Source organism: Octopus sinensis, linkage group LG12 (assembly GCF_006345805.1).
Source record: "Octopus sinensis linkage group LG12, ASM634580v1, whole genome shotgun sequence".
NCBI classification, from domain to species: Eukaryota; Metazoa; Mollusca; class Cephalopoda; order Octopoda; family Octopodidae; genus Octopus; species Octopus sinensis.
This window is the reverse complement of record NC_043008.1, coordinates 49,659,309-49,680,564: the sequence shown is the minus strand read 5'-3', so window position 1 is coordinate 49,680,564 and position 21,256 is coordinate 49,659,309. Positions and strand designations below refer to the sequence as shown.

The window sequence follows — 21,256 nt, the reverse complement described above, 5'->3', positions numbered from 1 at the left end:
TAAACACACCAGCATCGGGGACAAACACAGGCACACAAACACACACATATATACCCCCCCGTTTGTTTATATATATATATATATATATATATTATATATATATATTATATATATATATATATATATATATATATATATATATATACATATATACGACAGGCTTCTTTCAGTTTCCGTCTACCAAATCCACTCACAAGGCATTGGTCGGCCCGGGGCTATAGCAGAAGACACTTGCCCAAGATGCCACGCAGTGGGACTGAACCCGGAACCATGTGGTTGGTTAGCAAGCTACTTGTTAAATAATGAGGGTAGAAATTAATATTATTATATATATATATACAAGGTGGGCCAAAATCACCCGACAGTAAATCAAAATTCCATAAATACTATTTGTAATTCTGTATTGACTCGAATGGGAAAATGTGTCGTTCAAGAAGGACTTCACTTTGAACAATTTTCATGATGTTGCATATTGAGATGCTTTTATTAAATTCATTCAGTTGGTAAACATAAATAAATCTTGGAATTAAATGGTTTTAATTTACTGCCTGGTGACTTTTGGCCAACCTTGTATATATATATATATTCCAACAAATTCATTATTTTTTACCACAAAGTTTACCGTCGTTATTGCACCCCAAAATAAGACTTTACCATTTTTAATCGTACGCTAAAATAGGACTTAACCATTATATATATATATATATTTTATTTCACCTGAACACAAGACTTTTGGTGTTATTGGAACACAGAGGCGCAGCTCTTCTTAATTCTTTAGGCTTGGGTGTTTCATAATATTATAAACATCGTAAAGACGATAATAGTGATTGCCAGACACAAACCTATCGATATTTTACGGAGAGGTTGTATCGATTCCACTTATTTTATCGATAGCTCAAGGATGGAAGGAGAAGCTGACCTCAGAAGTCTTTAAATTCATGAATGTAGATGGGCGTCACGACATACCGAAAAGTCTCATCTACCTATTCTACCAATCCCTTTAAAATATTAACTGTTTTGGCGTCAGTTACCCTTATTTGTTTTATCTATTGTTAACTGCTTCACTTGCACTTTGAAATTAGCTGCTCACTAACCAAAATCTAAGTGAAACGCTAAACTCCAAGATCACCCTCTTTAAACTACAGCATGCACCGGTGATCATTTGATGTATATAAAATACCCGCGAAATAAAACTGAAAAACGAAAACGAATTTTAGATGAATATAAAAAAATAGTTTATTTGTTTTTGCAGGACTTCTTGTTTTTGTTTTTTTACGCGTAATTTCAAAAATATTCCTCGCCATCAATATTTGTTTGCATTGAAAGAACGAAAGTAATCAATGATAAAATTATTTACATTCTTGATTTTATCTTCCATGGTTTTCAAGTTTATCACAATAAATGGACGGGACCCGTAATCCGAAAATAGCGCCAAAGTCAGAAATGGATTTTAAAAAATGGCTTTTTACCAGTAAAATAAATCATTAGACAGGGTAATAATGCCGAATCCAGAAGATGAATGACATAAATGTATTATTTTTGTGAACACGACGCCAACTGAATTCTTGCAGGTAAGTCGAGAACAGATTATCGGAAGGTCCATACAAATGTTTATATTTGTTCTTCACGTTATTCCACGTCCCTTCTGTTGTGTTTCTGTTGAGTTTTTCGTCTTTAGCATCCATGAACTGAAGACAGTGATCAGCTGATTCTGGAAGCTTTTCATAGGAATGACAACCATCCGTTACTATGCAGGTGCCTGGCAACACATGTTTAAGGATGATCGGTAGCAAAGTGGCACCACTTTGATCAGGGACAGGTACAAGGACGGAATTAAGACTGTGGCGCTCCACCATCCCAAGAATCCAATGGCCTTCCTTATAATGACCACGATGATATTGGCGGTGCATAAATTTTGACTCGGCGATATCCACCTTCACTCCTTCTCCTCCGATCTTCGTAGGGTGATCGATGCACCACATGGCACAGACATCTCGAAAATAGTTATACCAATTAACTATGGCCTCTGAACCAAGACCAACCTGATTCATAACAACAGACTGCGTGGACTCAATTGACGTCCACCAATAAATAAGTTCAAGAAGGCGGGTCAGACGGATGCAAGACTTAGAAAAGAAAGAATCATTCCTAATGCTGCGATAAGACCTGCATATTGAACAGTGCCAAGCTCTTCCATCTGAATATCGTTTACGAATCACAAAACCCATTGCCCGGTCGCAACATGTCACCGAATTGTGAAGTAAACCGACCGATGCAAGAAATTTAATTGTACAGTCAATATCCTTAGTTACCTGCTGAATATCGTGTAGCGTGTATTCCTTTTGAATCAGATCTTCTTTATTAATGATCTCGTCCACGATTTTTACCCGAGCTTTCGGTCTCCCACGTTCACATAGTTCGGTCATAATTAAAATAATTTGGAGAAAAACTTTCTGCTAAACTTCTCGAGAATGCGGCGTAGTTACAAAAGAAACCATCCACGATTGAGAAGCCAAAAAAATTGAATTGCCGAAACGAATAAATAAATAATTCAAAATTGCTAAATCATTAATTACTTCTAGCTTATTTCATCATTTAGCTAAAATCTGCAGATTATATATATATATATATATACAATCTGCAATTTCTTATGTATATTTATGGTTGTTTTGATCTAGTTTAACTCCGGTCGGGAGAAAGACATAGCATTGCCATTCATAAATAACACTTTCAAAAACTTTCAAATATTATGTTTTTGTTTAATTTTTAATTTAACAAGATATTTGATTTTATAAGAAATGTCTTGTTTTCAGCAAAGCTAATATATTAAGTTAATCAAATGGTTTTTGTTTCAAGGTGGTGCAGAGAAACGAAAGCAGTAAAATACCTATTTCATTTCGTTTTTTCTTTTTTGGCGGGGTTTTTTCTGACATTCTCCACTATTGCTGTGTCTTTTTATTTTTTTTTACCTTTTGCTCAATGCAAAATTAATTAAATCACATGTTTAACTGGAAACTAACCCCTCCTTTTTTTTATTTTGATTTGTTCTTCACTATATATATATTTCTTTAATTCTTCTAAATATGTCCCTACATTTATAAACAAATGAATAGCTTTCAAGTCAATTAGTTTTGTAAACCAGGGAGGCAACTTCTTCAGAAAATGTTTCATGTCAGATTCGTTCGTATTGCATTTATTCGTATTTTATATTATTTTATTTCTCTGTCCTAAGAAACGATGATCGTTGTTGAATAACTTTTCGGAGAAATAATAGTCATTCTACAACGGAACATTGATGTTAAGAGTAGATTAATAGCTAATACAACACTTAACAGAGTGAAAGGACTTGTTAAGCTGAAATAATAGCATGAAAAAAAATCCGTTCCTAACACAAGTTTTTAAAATTCCATTTTGATTTCAATTTATTTCATGAAGTCTCAAAAATTTCGTCATACAACTGCGAACGGATCGCTTTTATGAAAAGGCTAGCGATTTGTTAATCGTTTAAATTGATACCAGTATTTCACAAGTAAACATTAACCATTTTTTCGATTCCAGAAGTAAAAAAGACAAAGTTGACGAGGTTTGGGTTTCAACTCAGAACATAACGGACGTATGTGATACATAAAGGTATTTATTCTGTCGTTTTGAACCAATGCGCTTCCGTATTTATCGTAGATTTCTCACTTTTCTTATATCTAAATACGATAATAATAAACTAAGGACGTTTTAGACAATGAACACTTCCCCGGGACCAAATGAAGGACCTTAGATTCAGGGTTGTAAACAGTTAAAAAATCAAGAAGACGGGGAAAGCAGCCGCTCCAGGGCGGATAGCAGCGGAAATGTTGAGAATGAAGGTGTGGGTGGCGTACTTTTGCCATTGTTTACTGCTAGAAATACAAAGGTAACAGATAGACCAGTTACATAGGTTATGGACCGATGATGGATCAAGTCTTGAAAGTTGTTGATTTAGAGACAGACGGAATATTTATAGTTAAATAACTATAAGAGAAGTACTTAGCTAAGAACGAACATTTCTACTTTACAGGTGTTTAACAGCCTAATGCACGCTGGAAATCATGCTGTAGATAATTCTTTTGTATGAACCATTCCAGACATGTACAAAGATATGGCAAGCAATGCTAAGATGGTAGCAAGCTCAGCAAGAAACTTAGTGTGTGTGTATGTATGTATATATATATATATATCTTTTTTTTTCTCTTTTTACTTGTTTCAGTCATATGACTGCGGCCATGCTGGAGCACCGCCTTTAGTCGAGCAAATCGACCCCGGGACTTATTCTTTGTAAGCCCAGTACTTATTCTATCGGCTCTTTTGCCGAACCGCTAAGTGACGGGGACGTAAACACACCAGCATCGGTTGTCAAGCAATGCTAGGGGAACAAACACAGACACACAAACATATTCACACACACTTATATATATATACATATATACGACAGGCTTCTTTCAGTTTCCGTCTACCAAATCCACTCACAAGGCTTTGGTCGGCCCGAGGCTATAGCAGAAGACACTTGCCCAAGATGCCACACAGTGGGACTGAACCCAGAACCATGTGGTTGGTAGGCAAGCTACTTACCACACAGCCACTCCTGCGATATCCTTAACTTCTTTCTTCTACTTGCTTCAGTCATTGGACTGTGGCCATGCCGGAACACTGTCGTACTTATTCTGTTGGTCTCTTTTGCCAAAACGTTAAGTTATGGGGGTGTAAAAAAACCAACACCGGCTGTTAAGTGGTGGGGGACAAACATGGACACAAAGACACGCATGCATGCATACGTACCTACCTGCATACATATACATGCATGTATGTAGGTAGGTACGTATGCGTGTCTTTGTGTCTGTGTTTGCCCCCCACACACACACACCACTTAAAAGCTTGGTTATGAGAAATGTATGTACGTATATACATACATACAACTGGCTTACAGTTTCTGTGTTCACTCACAATGCTTTGGTCAGCCCAGAGCTAATGAAGAAAGTGCTTGGTTAGTTGCTATGCAGTGGAACTGAACCCAGAATCATGTTATTTGGAAGCAAAGTTCTTACCACACAACCATGCCTGCACCTATCTTATTCTGAGAAATCTCTTCAGCAAAACATGATTTCACACCACTGCAATATCACTGCTTTAAGATAATTAAATAAGAATTAATCTGGATGTGGGTGCTGGAGGACAATACTTGAACACATTGGACGACAGCAAGGATGGAATTTGAACTCTGAATTTCTTGATAGAGTAACAGATTTTATGTCGGGGTTTGGCACACTGGTCCCATGTCAGGTAAACGTAAGGAAAATAACTATTTATTTATTTATTTATCTCCAGATTTTGGAAAATGGAATATGAAGACGAGATTATGACTTCAGTATCAGAATCAAATATTTCTCAGTTGCCAATTCAAGATATTCTTTGGATTCTACATGCTGAGAAAACTATTCTTGAAGGTGAGGGGTTTGGGGTATTTTTTGTTTCTATCTCAAAATGGCTTCTAATACAATAAGTTCAGCCTTTAAATACTTTTAATTAGAGCAGTGTAACATTTTGAAGTTACCTGATTACATAACTGTTACTATACATTACACACACACACACACATGATTACATAACTGTTACTACACACACAAACACACACACATATGAGACATCAGATGTAGTGTGCATGAGAGAAGACTGTGCTGGTATGGTCATGTGATGCAGCTGCATAAAGAAGTGTATCAAAATTTCATGCTTATATTTGTAGAGTTAAGGAAGTTATAAAAAATTGAAACCCGTCAGTGACTTTTGGGACACCCTGTATGATGTTATATAATATTATATGTGCTTCCATATCTTTCAGATTCAGAAGAAGAAACTGCTCTAATTCTTTCCATCCAAGATGAAAGAGGTTTACAGTTGACAAGTGCTGTTTTTGAGTCAATGCTTTCTCTAGAATTTTCTTCTATCTTTTACCTTCTAAGTGAAGCCATGCTGCACCCTCTCAAAGGAAAATCCCGCAAACCTCGTTGTTTGACTTGCAACTCAGCTGACCTCTTCCAGTAAGTCTTTTTTTTTTTTCTGTTGGTGTGAATGTTGTTCGTTTGTCATAGGAGAACCCATGAAGCTGAGCAAAATCGCAGACATGGCAGATACCAGTGTCACGCAAATGGCATTCGTGCCAGTGGCATGTAAAAGCAGCCATTATATTCTTGGAGTGGTTTATATTAGGAAGGGCATCCAGCTGTAGAAAACCATACCAAATCAGACTTTTTCATGATGCAGCCTTCCAACGTGCCAGCCCAGTCAAACCATCCAACCCATGCCAGCATGGACAACGGACGTTAAATGATGATGATCATCATCATACATATATATGTATTTGTGTTTCTGTTTTTGTCTCTGCCACCATTGCTTGACAATCGATGTTGGTGTGTTTACATCCCTGTATCTTATAGGTTTAGCAAAAGAAACCAATAGAATAAGTACTAGGCTTACAAAGAATAAGTTTTGGGGTCGATTCGTTTGACTAAAGGTGATGCTCCAGCATGGCTGCTGTCAAATGACTGAAACAAGTACAAAAGATAAAAGATTTTATATATATATATATACATATATATATATATATATATGATCTTTTATCATTTACTTGTTTCAGTCATTAGAATGTGGCCATGCTGGGGCACCACCTTGAATTTCTTTTTAATCAAAGGAATCAACCCCAATTCTTTTTTCTTTAAATGGAGTACTTATTGTATTGGTTTCTTTTGCTAATACAATAGGGATGTAAACACACCAACACTGGTTGTCAAGCAATGGTTAGGGACTAACACAGACACAAAGATATACATACATAGATATGCATATATACAAAGGGCTTCATTTAGTTTCCATCTACCAAATCCACTCACAAGGCTTTGGTTGGCTCGAGGCTATAATAGAAGACACTTGCCCAAGGTGCCATGCAGTGGGACTGAACCTGGAACCATGTTGTTGGGAAGCAAGCTTCTAACTGCACAGACTACATTTGTGCCTAGTTTGTACTTCATGTATAAAACCCCCAATATTGGAATGCATGAAGCTGTAATTCTGTTTCAGTTGTATTGCATTTTGTGGTTTTAGAATATAATTAGTTGTGAAAGCTGATGCCAGGTTGGTGTGTCGAATGAAAATTCTATTTCATCCATATTCTTTGTGTTTCTCATTGCAGACGTTTGAAATCAGGACACAGCAAACTGGATGAGATTTGTCTTCCGATATTCTATGGCAGTGACGTCGTTGTTCCAGCTCGTTCTCAGACTCCCTTGTTCTATCAGTGCAGTACTTGTCATATCAGAGCAACACCAGATTACTTCCAGACTTGGTAAGTCTCTTGAGCTTCTAGGGCAAGCTATCTCCTAATAATTGCTCCTATATTTCTGCTACTTATGGGTAATTGCCCACTGTGCCACTGAACGATTTCCTCAATTAAAAATGATTTAAGGAAAAAAGCAAAACAGTGCAAATACAAATAAATCCTAACAGAAACTAATTAGGCTTATATTGTCATGTCGTATCTGTTATTCAAGTAGTATAATTACCTAATAATAAGCTATATACCAGTATATCATTGTAATTAGTGCTGGTGCCACATAAAAAGCACTCAGTTCACTCTTTGGGGTGCTTGATGTTAGGAAGGACATCCAACTGTAAAAACCCTGCCAAAACAGACACAGTAGCTTGGGGAAGTCTTCTGCATGGCCAGCTCCTGTCAGACTGCCCAATTCATGCCAGCATGGAAGGTGGACATTAAACAATGATGATGATATCGTAAAAGCACTCTGTCCACTCTGCTGGGTTTTTGGCATTAGGAAGGACATCCAGCTACCAAAACAGACACAAATGCCTGGTGCAGTCTTCTGCCCGGCAAGCTCCTGTCAAACCGTCCAACCCATGCCAGCATGGAAGACAGATGTAAAACGATGATGACAAATTATGCTACTAAATTTATAAATTGAGGGCTGTGCACATAATGTCTGCAGGTCCTGGTGATAAGACACAATGTCAGTGATGAGAGACTAATGAGATAGTAGACTTGGGTGGCTCTACAGAAGCAGTGGCCAAAGTAGTAACAGTAGAGTGAGGCGACAGCCAGAGGCTGGAGTGGTGGCAAGCAAAACATGCACATCTATAAAGTGGTCTTTTTGTAGGGAGCACAGAGTTTAGAGTCTTGGAACTAAAATCCCGTGTGTTACTCTTCTCGAGAGAAAAAGGCAAACAATATATTGGAAGGGTTAAATGGCTGGAGATCTGGAAAATAGCGTCAACAACAAAAGAATTAGTCCAAAAGCAATAATGATCTTGTTTATTCTATAAAGTAAAAACAGTCTTAAATGAACAGCATATGTCACTTGAAAGTAACCGATTATCATTTAAAAGAAATTTGATTTAATTAGGCAAGAATCTTGTACTTTCACCAACGGCACATGCAACCTGGAAGACTTTGTAAGTCGAAAAATTCACTTTAAACCCTGAACAGAAACGAAAAACCGGTTTTCTTTTGTCAATGATTCGCAGTGAAACTACCAACGAAGTAATTACAGAGTTATTTCCCCTGTATAACTAATTTTTCTGTGCAACGAAGATGTCATGTTTAAACAGTATTTGCCGTCGATTCTTAGATTGTTATGCTCCCTGATCAAATTTCAAGGACCTTGCTCAATCCATAGTCATTAATCTGAAGACTACAGATAGAATAATTTTAGACTTTATAAATTCAGGAAAATGAACAGTCTTACTCAAAGGTGATAGATGTAATATGAATGTTGATAGTCTGTGTCAATTTCTACCTCGTAAAAAAAAATATCAGCCTGTCACCTCCTTGAAGATAAACGAAGACGAGGTTGGATTTTCACAAAATCTATGAGTAAATGATGTTTTAATGTTATATTTTCTATTATATAAATATCTTTTGAGTTGATCTCACTATGAAAATGCTGTTCTCACTATGAAGTAGCCAAGTCTCATTTTGAAATTATTGATCTTGCTTTGAATTGGCAATGGTTCGTTTTAACCCTTTCGTTACCATATTTCTGTTAAAATACGCTGTCTTTGTTTTAATTAACTTTGAAACTGGTAGAATCATTAGCATGCTAAGCAAAATACTAATCATCATTTCGTCTATCTTTCTGTGAAGTGGTTGGCATTAGGAAGAGCATCCAGCTGCAGAAACCATGCCAAAACAGACATTGGAGCTTGGCAGAGTCCTCTGGCTTACCAGCTCCTGCCAGACCATCCATGCCAGCATAGAAAACGGATGTTAAATGATGATGGTCATGATGGAATTATAACTTGGTGATATTCTTAATTTTCCACTCTCAGAGTAGATAGCATTCGTTAATTATTGTCACAATTGATCTAGCTTTGATGTGTTATACCAAAATTAATTACATTCCTTCTCCAACAGCATGGACTCTTGTGGGAAGTTGATAAAATAAGCATCAGTCAAGTACTGGGGGTCGATGTAATCAACTAGCCCCCCCTTCCCCGCCTCCCCCAATTTCAGGCCTTGTGCCTATAATACAAAAGATTATTATTGTCATTGTTATTTCCTTGTTTGTTTTTTTTTGTAGCAATCAATGCAAGTCTGTGAGATATTGTAGTGAGAAGTGCCAGTTGATAGACTTGAATGGTCTAGTGCCAGGAGATCCCAAAAGTTCTCATCAAGAATGGTGCCTCAAAATGCAGACTTACCAAGAAGTCACAGACACTTTGGCTGATCTTCCATTTAATTATAATAAAGGTGGCTTTTTATATATTTATTTCTTACTTTATTCATTAGTATTAATGCTATGGGGTAGATTATTTATAAGATTTATGAATAAAGGTAAAAGTAAGATAGAAGCAGAAAGGTTGAGTGATATAATGTGGTACTGAAAGATCATGTTGTGAGAGTCACTTTGGTGTTTCTTGTCTGTTTGGGCAGCATGCTTCATTTGAATCTAATGAAATTGTAGTCATGGCTGATGCCAGTGCCACCTGACTGGCACCCATGCTGGTGGCACGTGAAAAGCACCATTCGAGTGTGGTTGATGCTAGTGTCGCCTGACTGGCATGTAAAAAACACCAACTGCACTCTGAGTGGTTGGTATTAGGAAGGGCATCCCTCTCTCTCTCTCTCTCTTTCTCTCTCTCTCTCTCTCTCTCTTTCTCTCTCACGTATTCACCTCCACTTCATACTTTCATATCCCCCCAACACAATACTCCGCTCACTTGGAGTGGGGTAGTTGTCCTGTCTTGCTGGTACTTGGTGACCTCACCAGTGCTGGTGCCACCAAAAAAGCACGCAGTACACTTTGTAAAGGAGTTGACACAGGTACTGGAACTCATTTTTGGTCTACTGGCTTGTCTGTTCTTGTCCAATTTATGTCAGCATGGAACAGAGGGCATTAAATGGTGGTGGTAATTGCTGCCATCATCATCATCATCATCGTTTAACGTCTGCTTTCCATGCTAGCATGGGTTGGATGGTTCGACCGGGGTCTGGGAAGCCAGGAGGCTGCACCAGGCCCAGTCTTGCCTCAACAGGTCTTCCATCTAATAATTCTTATATCCTTCTACTGCAAAAACAGGTATTTCGCACATATAATTTTATTTTGCTGCCATGACAACCCAAGATCCTTTCTCCAGTTAAATTAGTTCTGTATCAGAATATTGAATTAGTCATCGCTCATCCCTCTACCTCACCTCCTCCCTTTTCACTATCATTCATTTACTGAAAAGATATTTATTTTTCATGTTAATATAGGCGCAGGAGTGGCTGTGTGGTAAGTAACTTGCTTACAAACCACATGGATCTGCATTCAGTCCCACTGTGTGGCGCCTTGGGCAAGTGTCTTCTACTATATCCTCGGGTCGACCAAAGCCCTGTGAGTGAATTTGGTAGACAGAAACTGAAAGAAGCCCATTGTATATATGTATATGTTTGTGTGTCAGTTTGTCCCACCCCCCAACATCGTTTGACAACTGATACTAGTATGTTTACGTCCCTGTAGCTTAGCAGTTCAGCAAAAGCGACCGACAGAATAAGTGCTGGGATCGATTTGCTTGACTAAAGGTGGTGCTCCAGCATGGCCACAGTCAAATGACTGAAACAAATTAAAAAAAAATATAAATTTCTTGTTTTACTATTTGCAATCAAATTCCAGCGGGGCCAACTTTGCTTTCATCTTTTCGGGGTTGATGAAATAAATGCTAGTTATACATTGGGGTTGAATTAGTTGACTTAACCGCCCGCCCCCTAAATTGCTGGCCTTGTGCCAAAATTCGAAATCAGTATTAATTTCTTGTACAAATTGAAATTATTAACAATTATCTTTCTTTAGAGACTACATCTCAAGATTTCACACCCAAAAAATATCAAGAATTTCTGGTTCTTCATGGAGTTTACAATATTGGTGTTTGGCGCTATGAATGTCCTTCAAAGCAGTTCTCAGTTTGGGAATATGGTGAGTGTAAAGCTGTATCATTATGAGATGAATATCAGATATATTTATTCATTTTTTTTTTAGAGGGGCCGTGTGTATGTATGTGTGTGTGTGTGTATGTATATATGTGTGTGTATGTATATACATATGTGTATGTACATGTGTGTGTATGTATGTTTATGTATACATGTGTGTGTGTCATCATCATTTAATGTCTGTTTTCCATGCTGGCATGAGGTGGACAGTTTGACAGGAGCTGCCCAGCTTCCATGTCTGTTTTGGCATGGTTTCTGCAGCTGGATGCCCTTCCTAACACCAACCACTTTACAGAGTGTATTGGGTGCTCTTTTACCCAGCACCACCATGAGTGCCTCTATGTGGCACCAGCACAGATGTCTTTTATGTGGCACCCAGCACCCACAGGCCTGCAAGATTAAGATAGCTCAGCTGGAGAGGAGTGCAGGAGACATGCCTAAATGCAAAGACAACCACAACTTCACTTAACTTCATGTCTCTTCTCAAGCAAAGCACACCACAGGAGTCTCAGTTCCTTGTTGTCCCCTCTCTGAGGTAGTCTTTTACTTGTTTCAGCCACCCGACTGTGGCCATGCTGGAGCACCACCTTTAGTCGAGCAAATCAACCCCCAAGACTTATTCTTTGTGAGCCTACTACTTATTCTATTGGTCTCTTTTACCGAACCGCTAAGTTATGGGGACGTAAACACACCACCATCGGTTGTCAAGCAAAGGTGGGTGGACAAACGCAGACACACAAATACACACACACCTATATATATATATATATATATATATATATGTATATATGACAGGCTTCTTTCAGTTTTCATCTACCAAATCCACTTACAAGGCCTTGATCAGCCCGAGACTATGGTAGAAGACACTTGCTCAAGGTGCCATACAGTGGGACTGAACCTGGAATCATATGGTTGGAAAGCAAGATTCTTACCACACAGCCACTCCTATGTATATGTTCTTTTCTACTCTAGGCACAAGGCCCTAATTTTTGGAGGAAGGGTCTAGTTGATTAGATCAACTGCAGTACGCAACTGGTACTTAATTTATCAGCTCTGAAAGGATGAAAGGCAAAGTTGACCTCTGTGGAATTTAAACCCAGAACATAAAGACAGATGAAATACCGCTAAGCATTTCGCCTGGCATGCTAACGTTTCTACCAGCTCCCCGCCTTACTCTTATGTATATATTAATTATAGGTGAACTTAATTTGTATTGTTATTGATTACAGGTGAACTTACAGAAGTTGATTTTCCATTTGTTTTGGTCGAAGAACGAGAACTTGGATGTCCATCAGGATTGAAACAGCTACAACACGCACAGCAAACAGAGATAGGGGACATTGCCAACTGGTTTTCCTACTACAAATGGCGTTCATTTAGCCTCGACAGCCCCATTGCTATCCTCCTCACCTACCCTTTGACCCTTTTTTACATCATAACTTCATGTCTTCAACTACATTGTAAGGAACAGAGATTTTTTTTGGTTTCAATTTTATTGTGTGTGTGATTTTGTTTGTTTACATAATGGTTTCTTTTCATTTTGGCATAAGGCCAGCAATTTTCCAGGAAGGGAAGTAAGTTGCTTAGTACTTTATATGTACTTCATTTTGTACTTTGTCAGCCCCTGAAGGATAAAAGATAAAGTTGCCTGTGGCAGAATTTGAACTCAGAATCTAAACGACTCACCATCCACTTCTCTCAAAGTAGCTAACCCGAACGTGGCTGATGCCAGCGCTGCCTTGACTGGCCCCTGTGCTGGTGGCACGTAAAAAACGCCCACTACACTCTTGAAGTGGTTGGCGTTAGGAAGGACATCAAGCTGTAGAACTATTGCCAGATCAGATAGGAACCTGGTGCATCCTCCTGGTTTCCCAGACCCTAGTTGATCCGTCCAATCCATGCCAGCATGGAAAACAGACGTTAAACGATGATGATGATGATGTTGTTAGGCCTTGTTGGTTTTCCTGCCTTTATTCCCAGACTGGCTCCTAAATAAAACCTCTTCTTGTTTTAATAGTTTGTCTTTCTAATGTCCCCTCATCCACCAGCATTTATTGAGGTGTTATTATTGTAAATGAAGATGTCCTATATTTCTTGTGTCACATTTATGATATTACTAAGTCTTTGTTAATCTCATATCTTTGTTGTGTTGCTATTTCTGTCAATACCAACATCCTGTCTTTGTTATGTCATATTTATGATGTTGTCTGCCGCTAGATTCCAAGTTCAAATTCTGCTGAGGTCGACTTTACCTTTCATCCTTTCAGGTTTGATTAAATAAGTACCAGTTACGCACTGGGGTCGATGTAATCAACTTAGCCTCTCCCCGCAAATTTCAGGCCTTGTGCCTATAATAGAAAGGATATTTATGATGTTTTCATATTTTAGTTCTTGTGTTGTTATAACTATTCATGATAGCATAACCTTGTTATTTAGGAGTAAATATTCCCTTTCTTTCCAAACTGTAGATCCAAATTTTGGCATAGAACTTCCCAAACAATTGGTGGTTCATGTGATTGGCGCTGAGAAAGAAGCTGATATGTTTCATTATTTTAAGGTAAGCGACTTAACCCTTTAGCATTCAGATTACTCCGTCAAATCTAACGCTTATTTATTCACATTGTTTTGAATTACTTATGCATTATCGTGCAGCTTTCAGATTTCAGTGAAGTAACTGTTTATTTTTAGAATGACATTGTAGGGCAGGTGTGAGAGGCTTGCTATGACCAGTTTGAGCATAAAACAGGAAGAATAATTGGGCCAGAAATGGCTGGTTTAAATACTGAAGGGTTAACTGTTTTAATATTTGACATTTTAAAATTCTGATTTGAGACTGAAGTCAACAACAGTCTCCCTCATGGCATATGAACTCCATATCTGTCATTTGCTGGGTGACCGCTCTTCTGATTACACTGCAGGGGACTGCCATTCCCTTTAACATCAAATTAGATGCTTTAACAGGATCCACACCATTTTTTCAAGCAGCCTGGGTTTCATTCTTAGTGTGCCAACTTGATATTTGGTGCAGGAATTGCAGTGTATTTAAGACATTTATTTGATAAGCAATTGGTTTGGGGTTCCATTCTTCTATACAACACCTTGAGCTAGCAGCTTCTGCTTTTGCCCTTGGCCAGCCAATGCTTTTTGAGTGAATTCCATTGGTGGTAGTAAGACCATCGCCATGTGTGTCTGTGTGCACAAGCATTTCAGTAGTCATCATGTGAGCAAGAAGTACTGATGTTCACATTGTAACTATTCACTCTGCACTTCCAAAAAAACTTAGGAAAATAAATGTCCCTTAACCTGGGAACTGGATGAGCATTCAACCATAAATTCTTGCCTCAAATATTTCCTTATCTAACTCATGCTAGAATATAAAAAAAAAAACATGTTAAATGAATGAACAAACTTGTTTCTATTATTTTAACTGTATTACTCAATTTCCACAAGATAATTCATCAGTCACTTAGTGCTAGCAGGCTGGGTTATTATACTATTGTCCATTAAAGCAAGGTGTGTTCCTTTGATTCAATGTTTGCAACAAGAAATAGCCTCAAGAATAGAATTATGAATCAAATATTGAGACATTAATGTAAATGATATTAGACATTATAAATTACAATTTCAGACAGTAGAATTAGTAATGTAATTTTCCAGTAAGTGATAAATAAATGATATTAATTGTCAAGTTTATATCTCCTTATGCCTGTATTCTAAAATTGTAGCCATTTGACAGGGAGCAATAAAATAAGTGCCAAAGATGTCATCAATATAATTAAGTGCAACCCTTAATAGAATCCCCTCGGCATAGCCATGTTCCAATATTGGGAACCACTGAAATGATAAGAATTGTAGTCTTGACAAAAATTTACAGATTAAAACAGAATTTCAAATAAACAAATATTTGAAAATTTAGTTCCTTAATTTAGATTTTGGTTTCTTCTTTTCAGGAACTTACATACCTGCTGCCTTCCTATTTACTGGAAATCCACCTGTATGGTAAAAAAATCTCACGTAAAGCAAATGGTTGGAAGAAGCTGGCAGACAACATGTCGTTTCAGCTGCATCGAGGACATTGGCATAATTTCTCAGGAGAAACTCCTCATTTTGTAATCGGTGAGTGTCATCATCATCATCATCATCATTTAACGTCCGCTTTCCATGCTAGCATGGGTTGGACGATTTGACTGAGGTCTGGCGAACCAGACTCCAATCTGATCTGGCAGAGTTTCTACAGCTGGATGCCCTTCCTAATGCCAACCACTCCGAGAGTGTAGTATATATATATATATATATAAATGTACAAATATACAGAGAGACAGACAGACAGATAGATATCTTTAACTGACTGAAATGTGTGTGAGACTAAATTTGCCCTCCTGAATGCTGCCATAAATTTAATTATTATGACCATTTTTTTTTTTTTAACTGATATACAGTAACAATCATTTATTATACATGAAAACATATTTTTGACATGGTGACTAATTAATTGAAATGTAAGTTTCCTGCAATCAAAGGGGATGCCAGATTGGTTTCATAAAAAGCAGAGCAAAATTATCCCCAAAATAGTGAATTATGATTATCCTTCACCTTCCCCATCGCCATACTGATATTTCCCATCATTTCCTTGCTCCTCACTCACTGCATTTAACCTCTGACCCCTACCTCCTCTTTCCCATGACCCGCTCTACATCGTTCTCCCTAATGAGTGGCACCGGCAATGTATTAACAGCCATTAAAAAGACCCACAGAGAGTGTACTTGACAGCACTAGGGTTAGAGATCCTAACTTCACTATTAAGGGGCAGCCTGGATCTCAGGAATTTTACCCGCCCTAGAATGGTGCAGCTGATGGCTCTCCAGACCTCAGTCAAACCGTCCAACCCATGCCAGCATGGAAAACAGACGTTAAACAATGATGATGATATATATATATGTATATATATAGTTTACTGTGCCATTATAGGTTGGATCAAGAAAAGGGTCCTGTAACCTGTAAGAGATAAATATCATTTAATATACACAGAATCTGTAAAGGTGGAAATTCACTGTGTGGTGAAGTGTCAATTAAACCAACCCCTGTACTAGGCTTTATTCATCTACACCAGAAGGAAGAAAGGTAAAATTCAACCTTGATGTAATTTGAACTCAAAACGTAAATATCCACAACTAAATACCATTGGCATTTCATCTGTCATTCTGACAATTCTACCATTCCACTTCCACTACTATTAAAATATGGCTGTGTGGTAAGAAGTTTGCTTCCCAGTGACGTGGTTCTGGGTTCAGACCCACTGTGTGGCACCTTGGGCAAGTGTCTTTTACTATAGCCTTGGGTCAACCAATACCTTGTGAGTAGATTTGGTAAACAGAAACAGAAAGAAGCCTATTGTGTGTGTGTGTGTTTGTCCCCCATCACTGCTTGACAACCATTGTTAGTTTGTTTACATCCATGTAACTTAGCAGTTCAGCAAAAGAGACCAATAGAATAAGTACCAAGCTTATAAAAAAATAAAGTCCTAGGGCCAAATTGTTCAACTAAAATTCCTCAAGGCAGTGCCCCAGCATGGCCACAGACTAATGACTGAAACAAGTAAATAACAAAAGGTAAAAAGAAGCTTTAACCCATTCGTTACCAACCTGGCTGAAACCGCCTCTGGCTCTGTGTACAAATGTCTTGTTTTCAATAGTTCTGAATTAAAATCTTCTACCAAACCTTAGTCACAATTTATCTTCCTAACACCAGCTTAATGATAATTAAGAAATATGGTAACAAAAGGGTTAATAAGAAAAATAATCAACAGAAGACATAAGAGAAGGAGACCTCAGAGTGGTCACTCTATATGCTAGAAATAATAGCCTAAATGTCCTTCAATCCACACCCTTCCAACTGCTTCTAATCTCTATCTGCCCAAATGTAGAGGTGTGTTTAACCCTTTCAATACCAACCCAACTCACTAGTACAAATGTCTTGTTTTCATAAGTTTTGAATTAAAATCTTCCACCAAACCCTAGTCACAATTTATGTTCCTAACTCCAGCTTAACGAGAACTAAGTTATTTTACTAAGTTCTTTGTTACAAATAAAGTAATTGAAAGAAATACATTAACGAAAGGGTTTAAGTTTGTTTATTTCTTCTTTTGCAGGTTTTAATGCTGGTCTTGGTGCCTATAAATCCTGGACTGATACTCTTAAACGGCTGCATGTAAGTTTGGTACCAGGGTTTTTCCCCCTCTTTTTTTTAATTACATTTTTAATTTCTATGAAAAACTGAAAAAAATAACTTTTGATTTTAATTGTTAACTGCAAACAATCTCAGCCAAACAGATCTGTTCATTATTAACAACAACAACAATATACTGTTTTGCCAAGTGGGTTCTAACTCGTACTCCGTCCGTTATGACAATGAGGGTTCCGGTTGATCTGATCAATGGAACAGCCTGCTCATGAAATTACCATGCAAGTGGCTGAATACTCCATAGATATGTCTACCCTTAATGTAGTTCTCAGGGAGATTCTGCGTGACACAGAGTTTGACCAGGTTGGCCCATTGAATTACAGGTATTCCTCATTTTTGCCAGCTGAGTGGACTAAACCTATCAGTTTAGATATATCAGAAGCTGTTGTTGCCTTGAAGCGTATTCTAAGGGACCGTTGTTGTCATCAAAAACAACATGGTGGTGGTGTGGCAGAATTGTTGGAGCATCAGGCATTCAGAAGCACCACAAATGGCCAACAATAAGAAACAGGAACTTCATCATCATCATCATCATCATTATTTAACATCCACTTTCCATGCTAGCATGGGTTGGACGATTTGACTGAGGACTGGCGAACCAGATGACTGCACCAGACTCCAATCTGATCTGGCAGAGTTTCTACAGCTGGATGCCCTTCCTAATGCCAACCACGCTGAGAGTGTAGTTGCTTTTACGTGCCGCCGGCACAAGGGCCAGTCGGGTGGTACTGGCAACAGCCACACTCAAATGGTGTTTTTTATGTGCCACCTGCACAGGAGCCAGTCCGGCAGCACTGGCAACGACCTCACACGAATGTTTTTTCACATGCCACTGGCACAAGTGCCAGTAAGGCGATTACTCAGTGTATGAGTGAGTCAGATACATGCTTGTGTGTCTATGGAGGGGAGAAAATCAGGTGTAGTGTTGGCAGATCTCAGGAAGCATGGAAGTTTTGAAGGATGCAGTGCTCCAACAACTACGGCAGTTTGTTCCAGGCTTCAGCAACTCTTAGCATGAAAAAATGTTTCCGAAAGTCATGGGAACTGTGCTGTTTTCTGACTTTGTAAACATGTCCACGGGTGTTAGATGGTTAATAATTTTATGGGTATCTGCCAATTCCATCTGACCCCTGCAAGCATGGAAAATTGGACATTAAATGCTGACAATCTTTTTTAGTGACTTGAATATAAACTGATTTTTGTTTTTATTTTTCAGAAAGAGAACATTGCTGCCTATTTCACTGAATTTTGTCAACACAGTCATGACTGGTCAGCCATGTCTCTGAAGAAACTGAAATCCGGAATTCGGTTAACGGCACCCATAATCAACCCATTTAGAAGCCCTGTTCGAATGTTTTCTGACGAAAACTGCTTGCCTTCATATAGCAATGCTTTCCTCAGCCACCTGGAATATGAAAATATTGACGATTTTGAATAATTGTTGACATTATTTCAATGAAGATTTTGTGTTTTACGGTCGTCATTAACCATTTCTGTTAAAATAATTTGGAAATTAGGGTTACTCTTACCACAGACTTCTGCTAATTTTCCTTCTCATGGTCCATCAAACATATCCTTTTACAACAAAGTACAATGTGTTGTACTCTTGGACTAAGTACTCATTTCTATGAACCCATCTCCCTGACACCATCAATTAACCAAATGTTAATAATTTTGAAAACAATTCAAGAAATTGAAGTCAGAGAAGCAATGCTTGTCACCACTTCATGGCTGTTCCATACGAACTGATGTTACTACTATTTTTAACCCCAAGGGGATGCTTCCTCTAGCTGGTTATCGATGCAATTTGCACCCAACATATATAAGCAGGGGAACGAAGCCAGAGATATTGTGTGTTGCACAAGTTTTAAACTATTCTAGCAACCTGTAATAGAAATTAGATTAAATGTCTTCTACTATAGCCCCAAGCCAACCAAAGCCATGTGAGTGGATTTGCTTGAGAGAAACTGAAAGGCCAAAATCCCATATATATATAAAATGTTGGTGTTCGTGCACACCTTTATCTAGACACCAAGTGATGGTTGCAAATGATTGTTCATTTCAATTGTGGAGTGAAGACCATGCTGGGCCATTGTGGGGGGGCAGTAATATTACGTTGCTTTGAAACAGGTGAGAGTTGGTGACAGGAAGAACATCCGGCTGCAGGAATTGTACCTCAACAAATTCTGTCTGTATGGTAAGAAGTTTGCTTCCCAACCACGCAGTTTCAGGTTCACTCCCACTGCATGGCATTTTGGGGAAGTGTCTTCTATAGCACCATACTAACCAGAGTTCGTGAGTAGAACAGGTAGACAGAAATTGAAAGAAATCCATCATATGTGTGTGTGTGCAAACGTCCTTGACATGGTTTTTAATGAGTGTTGCTGTTATAAAAGTTGTGTCATTTGCAGTCTGCCACAAAAACATGGCCAGCCAAAGGATTGGTAATGGAAATGGCATTCAGGCATAACCTTGCTTACAGGTCTTCTACGACAGCCTCAATTGAAGTGAAGACTTACGAGTGAGATTTGGTAAACAGAAACTGTGTGGAACCCCATTGCTGGGACCATTCCTGGTTATCTCAATTGCAGGAGATAACACCACCACCACCACTGGGTCCTGGCTTTTTGTAAATCCTACTTGGTTGAATCATTCAGGCCAGATCTCCAGTTTAACAAACTTCCTCTCTCCAGTTTCTAAGCTCCTAAACTGGAGGGCCTCGTAGGTGATGTCCTTTTTAAGGAAACATTAATTAAAAAGTATGGAGATGTATTCTGCATCTCAAATGTTTGGACTTGTGCTGAAATTAAAGAAATATCAAAGTTCGCCATTCAGAATGTGATGCAGTAGAACTTCTTTGTCTGAAGAGGTCAGAGTTTCAAGTGCTGTAAATTTTGATTATATTACAAATGAATGTTTCAATGAAGTTGATGGTGTTAGAGCATTTCTGAATGGCTAACTTGTGTCATCTATGTTGCAATCACATTAATTAAAATAATATATATTAATAATTACACAGATTCTGTCATTGGTTTGTCAAATTCCAGTAATTATGATTTTAATTATCATGTAACATCAGTTTTCCATGCAGGATGGTTTTATAAGATCCAAGTGATCGAAGGACTGCATCAAGCTCTCATATCTGCTTTGGCATGGATTCTATGGCTTGCACAATCACACTACAGAGTGTACTGGGTGGTTTTTTTTTTTTTTTTCGTGGCTCTAGCCCTAATGCAGTCACCATGCAACCCCAAAAACTGATAACCTTCAGTTGAGTGAGGCTACAGTAGAGATCGGGATAACTTTATACTAGGGGATAAGGGATAAAAACTGGGCAAGAAGGGGTTAGAACTAGTTCATTGACTGTAGAGATGCAACACAGCTTTAGAAAAAATGATCAGGGTGAACTGGAAAGAGATAAAAGTAATGGTGACAGGTATCTGGGTGGATTTCAAGGTACAAGATGAATACAAGTGATTGGGGATAATTGAACAGGTGTGTAGGTAGGTAGCT

At 38.2% G+C, this 21,256-nt stretch overlaps 1 protein-coding gene across 8 annotated transcripts; it reads left to right on the top strand.

Annotated features, from left to right (window-relative positions):
* Positions 1–1,435: 1,435 nt before the first annotated feature.
* On the top strand, positions 1,436–20,759 carry LOC115218081 (zinc finger MYND domain-containing protein 15). Of its 8 annotated transcripts, XM_036507926.1 has the most exons (12): positions 1,445–1,571; positions 3,559–3,630; positions 5,356–5,474; positions 5,867–6,065; positions 7,214–7,366; positions 9,615–9,784; positions 11,367–11,489; positions 12,733–12,963; positions 13,972–14,060; positions 15,454–15,619; positions 17,652–17,710; positions 18,960–20,759. In XM_036507926.1, the coding sequence occupies exons 3-12, from the start codon at positions 5,366–5,368 to the stop codon at positions 19,179–19,181; spliced, it is 1,521 nt and encodes a 506-aa protein (XP_036363819.1). In that variant the 5' UTR covers positions 1,445–1,571; positions 3,559–3,630; positions 5,356–5,365; the 3' UTR covers positions 19,182–20,759. The 8 variants fall into 8 exon arrangements, with proteins under 8 accessions (XP_036363820.1, XP_036363819.1, XP_036363824.1 ...); XM_036507927.1 differs by lacking the exon at positions 3,559–3,630 and having other exon boundaries at positions 1,436–1,571; XM_036507931.1 differs by lacking the exon at positions 3,559–3,630 and having other exon boundaries at positions 1,549–1,571; positions 5,988–6,065.
* The last annotated feature ends 497 nt before the right edge of the window (positions 20,760–21,256 follow it).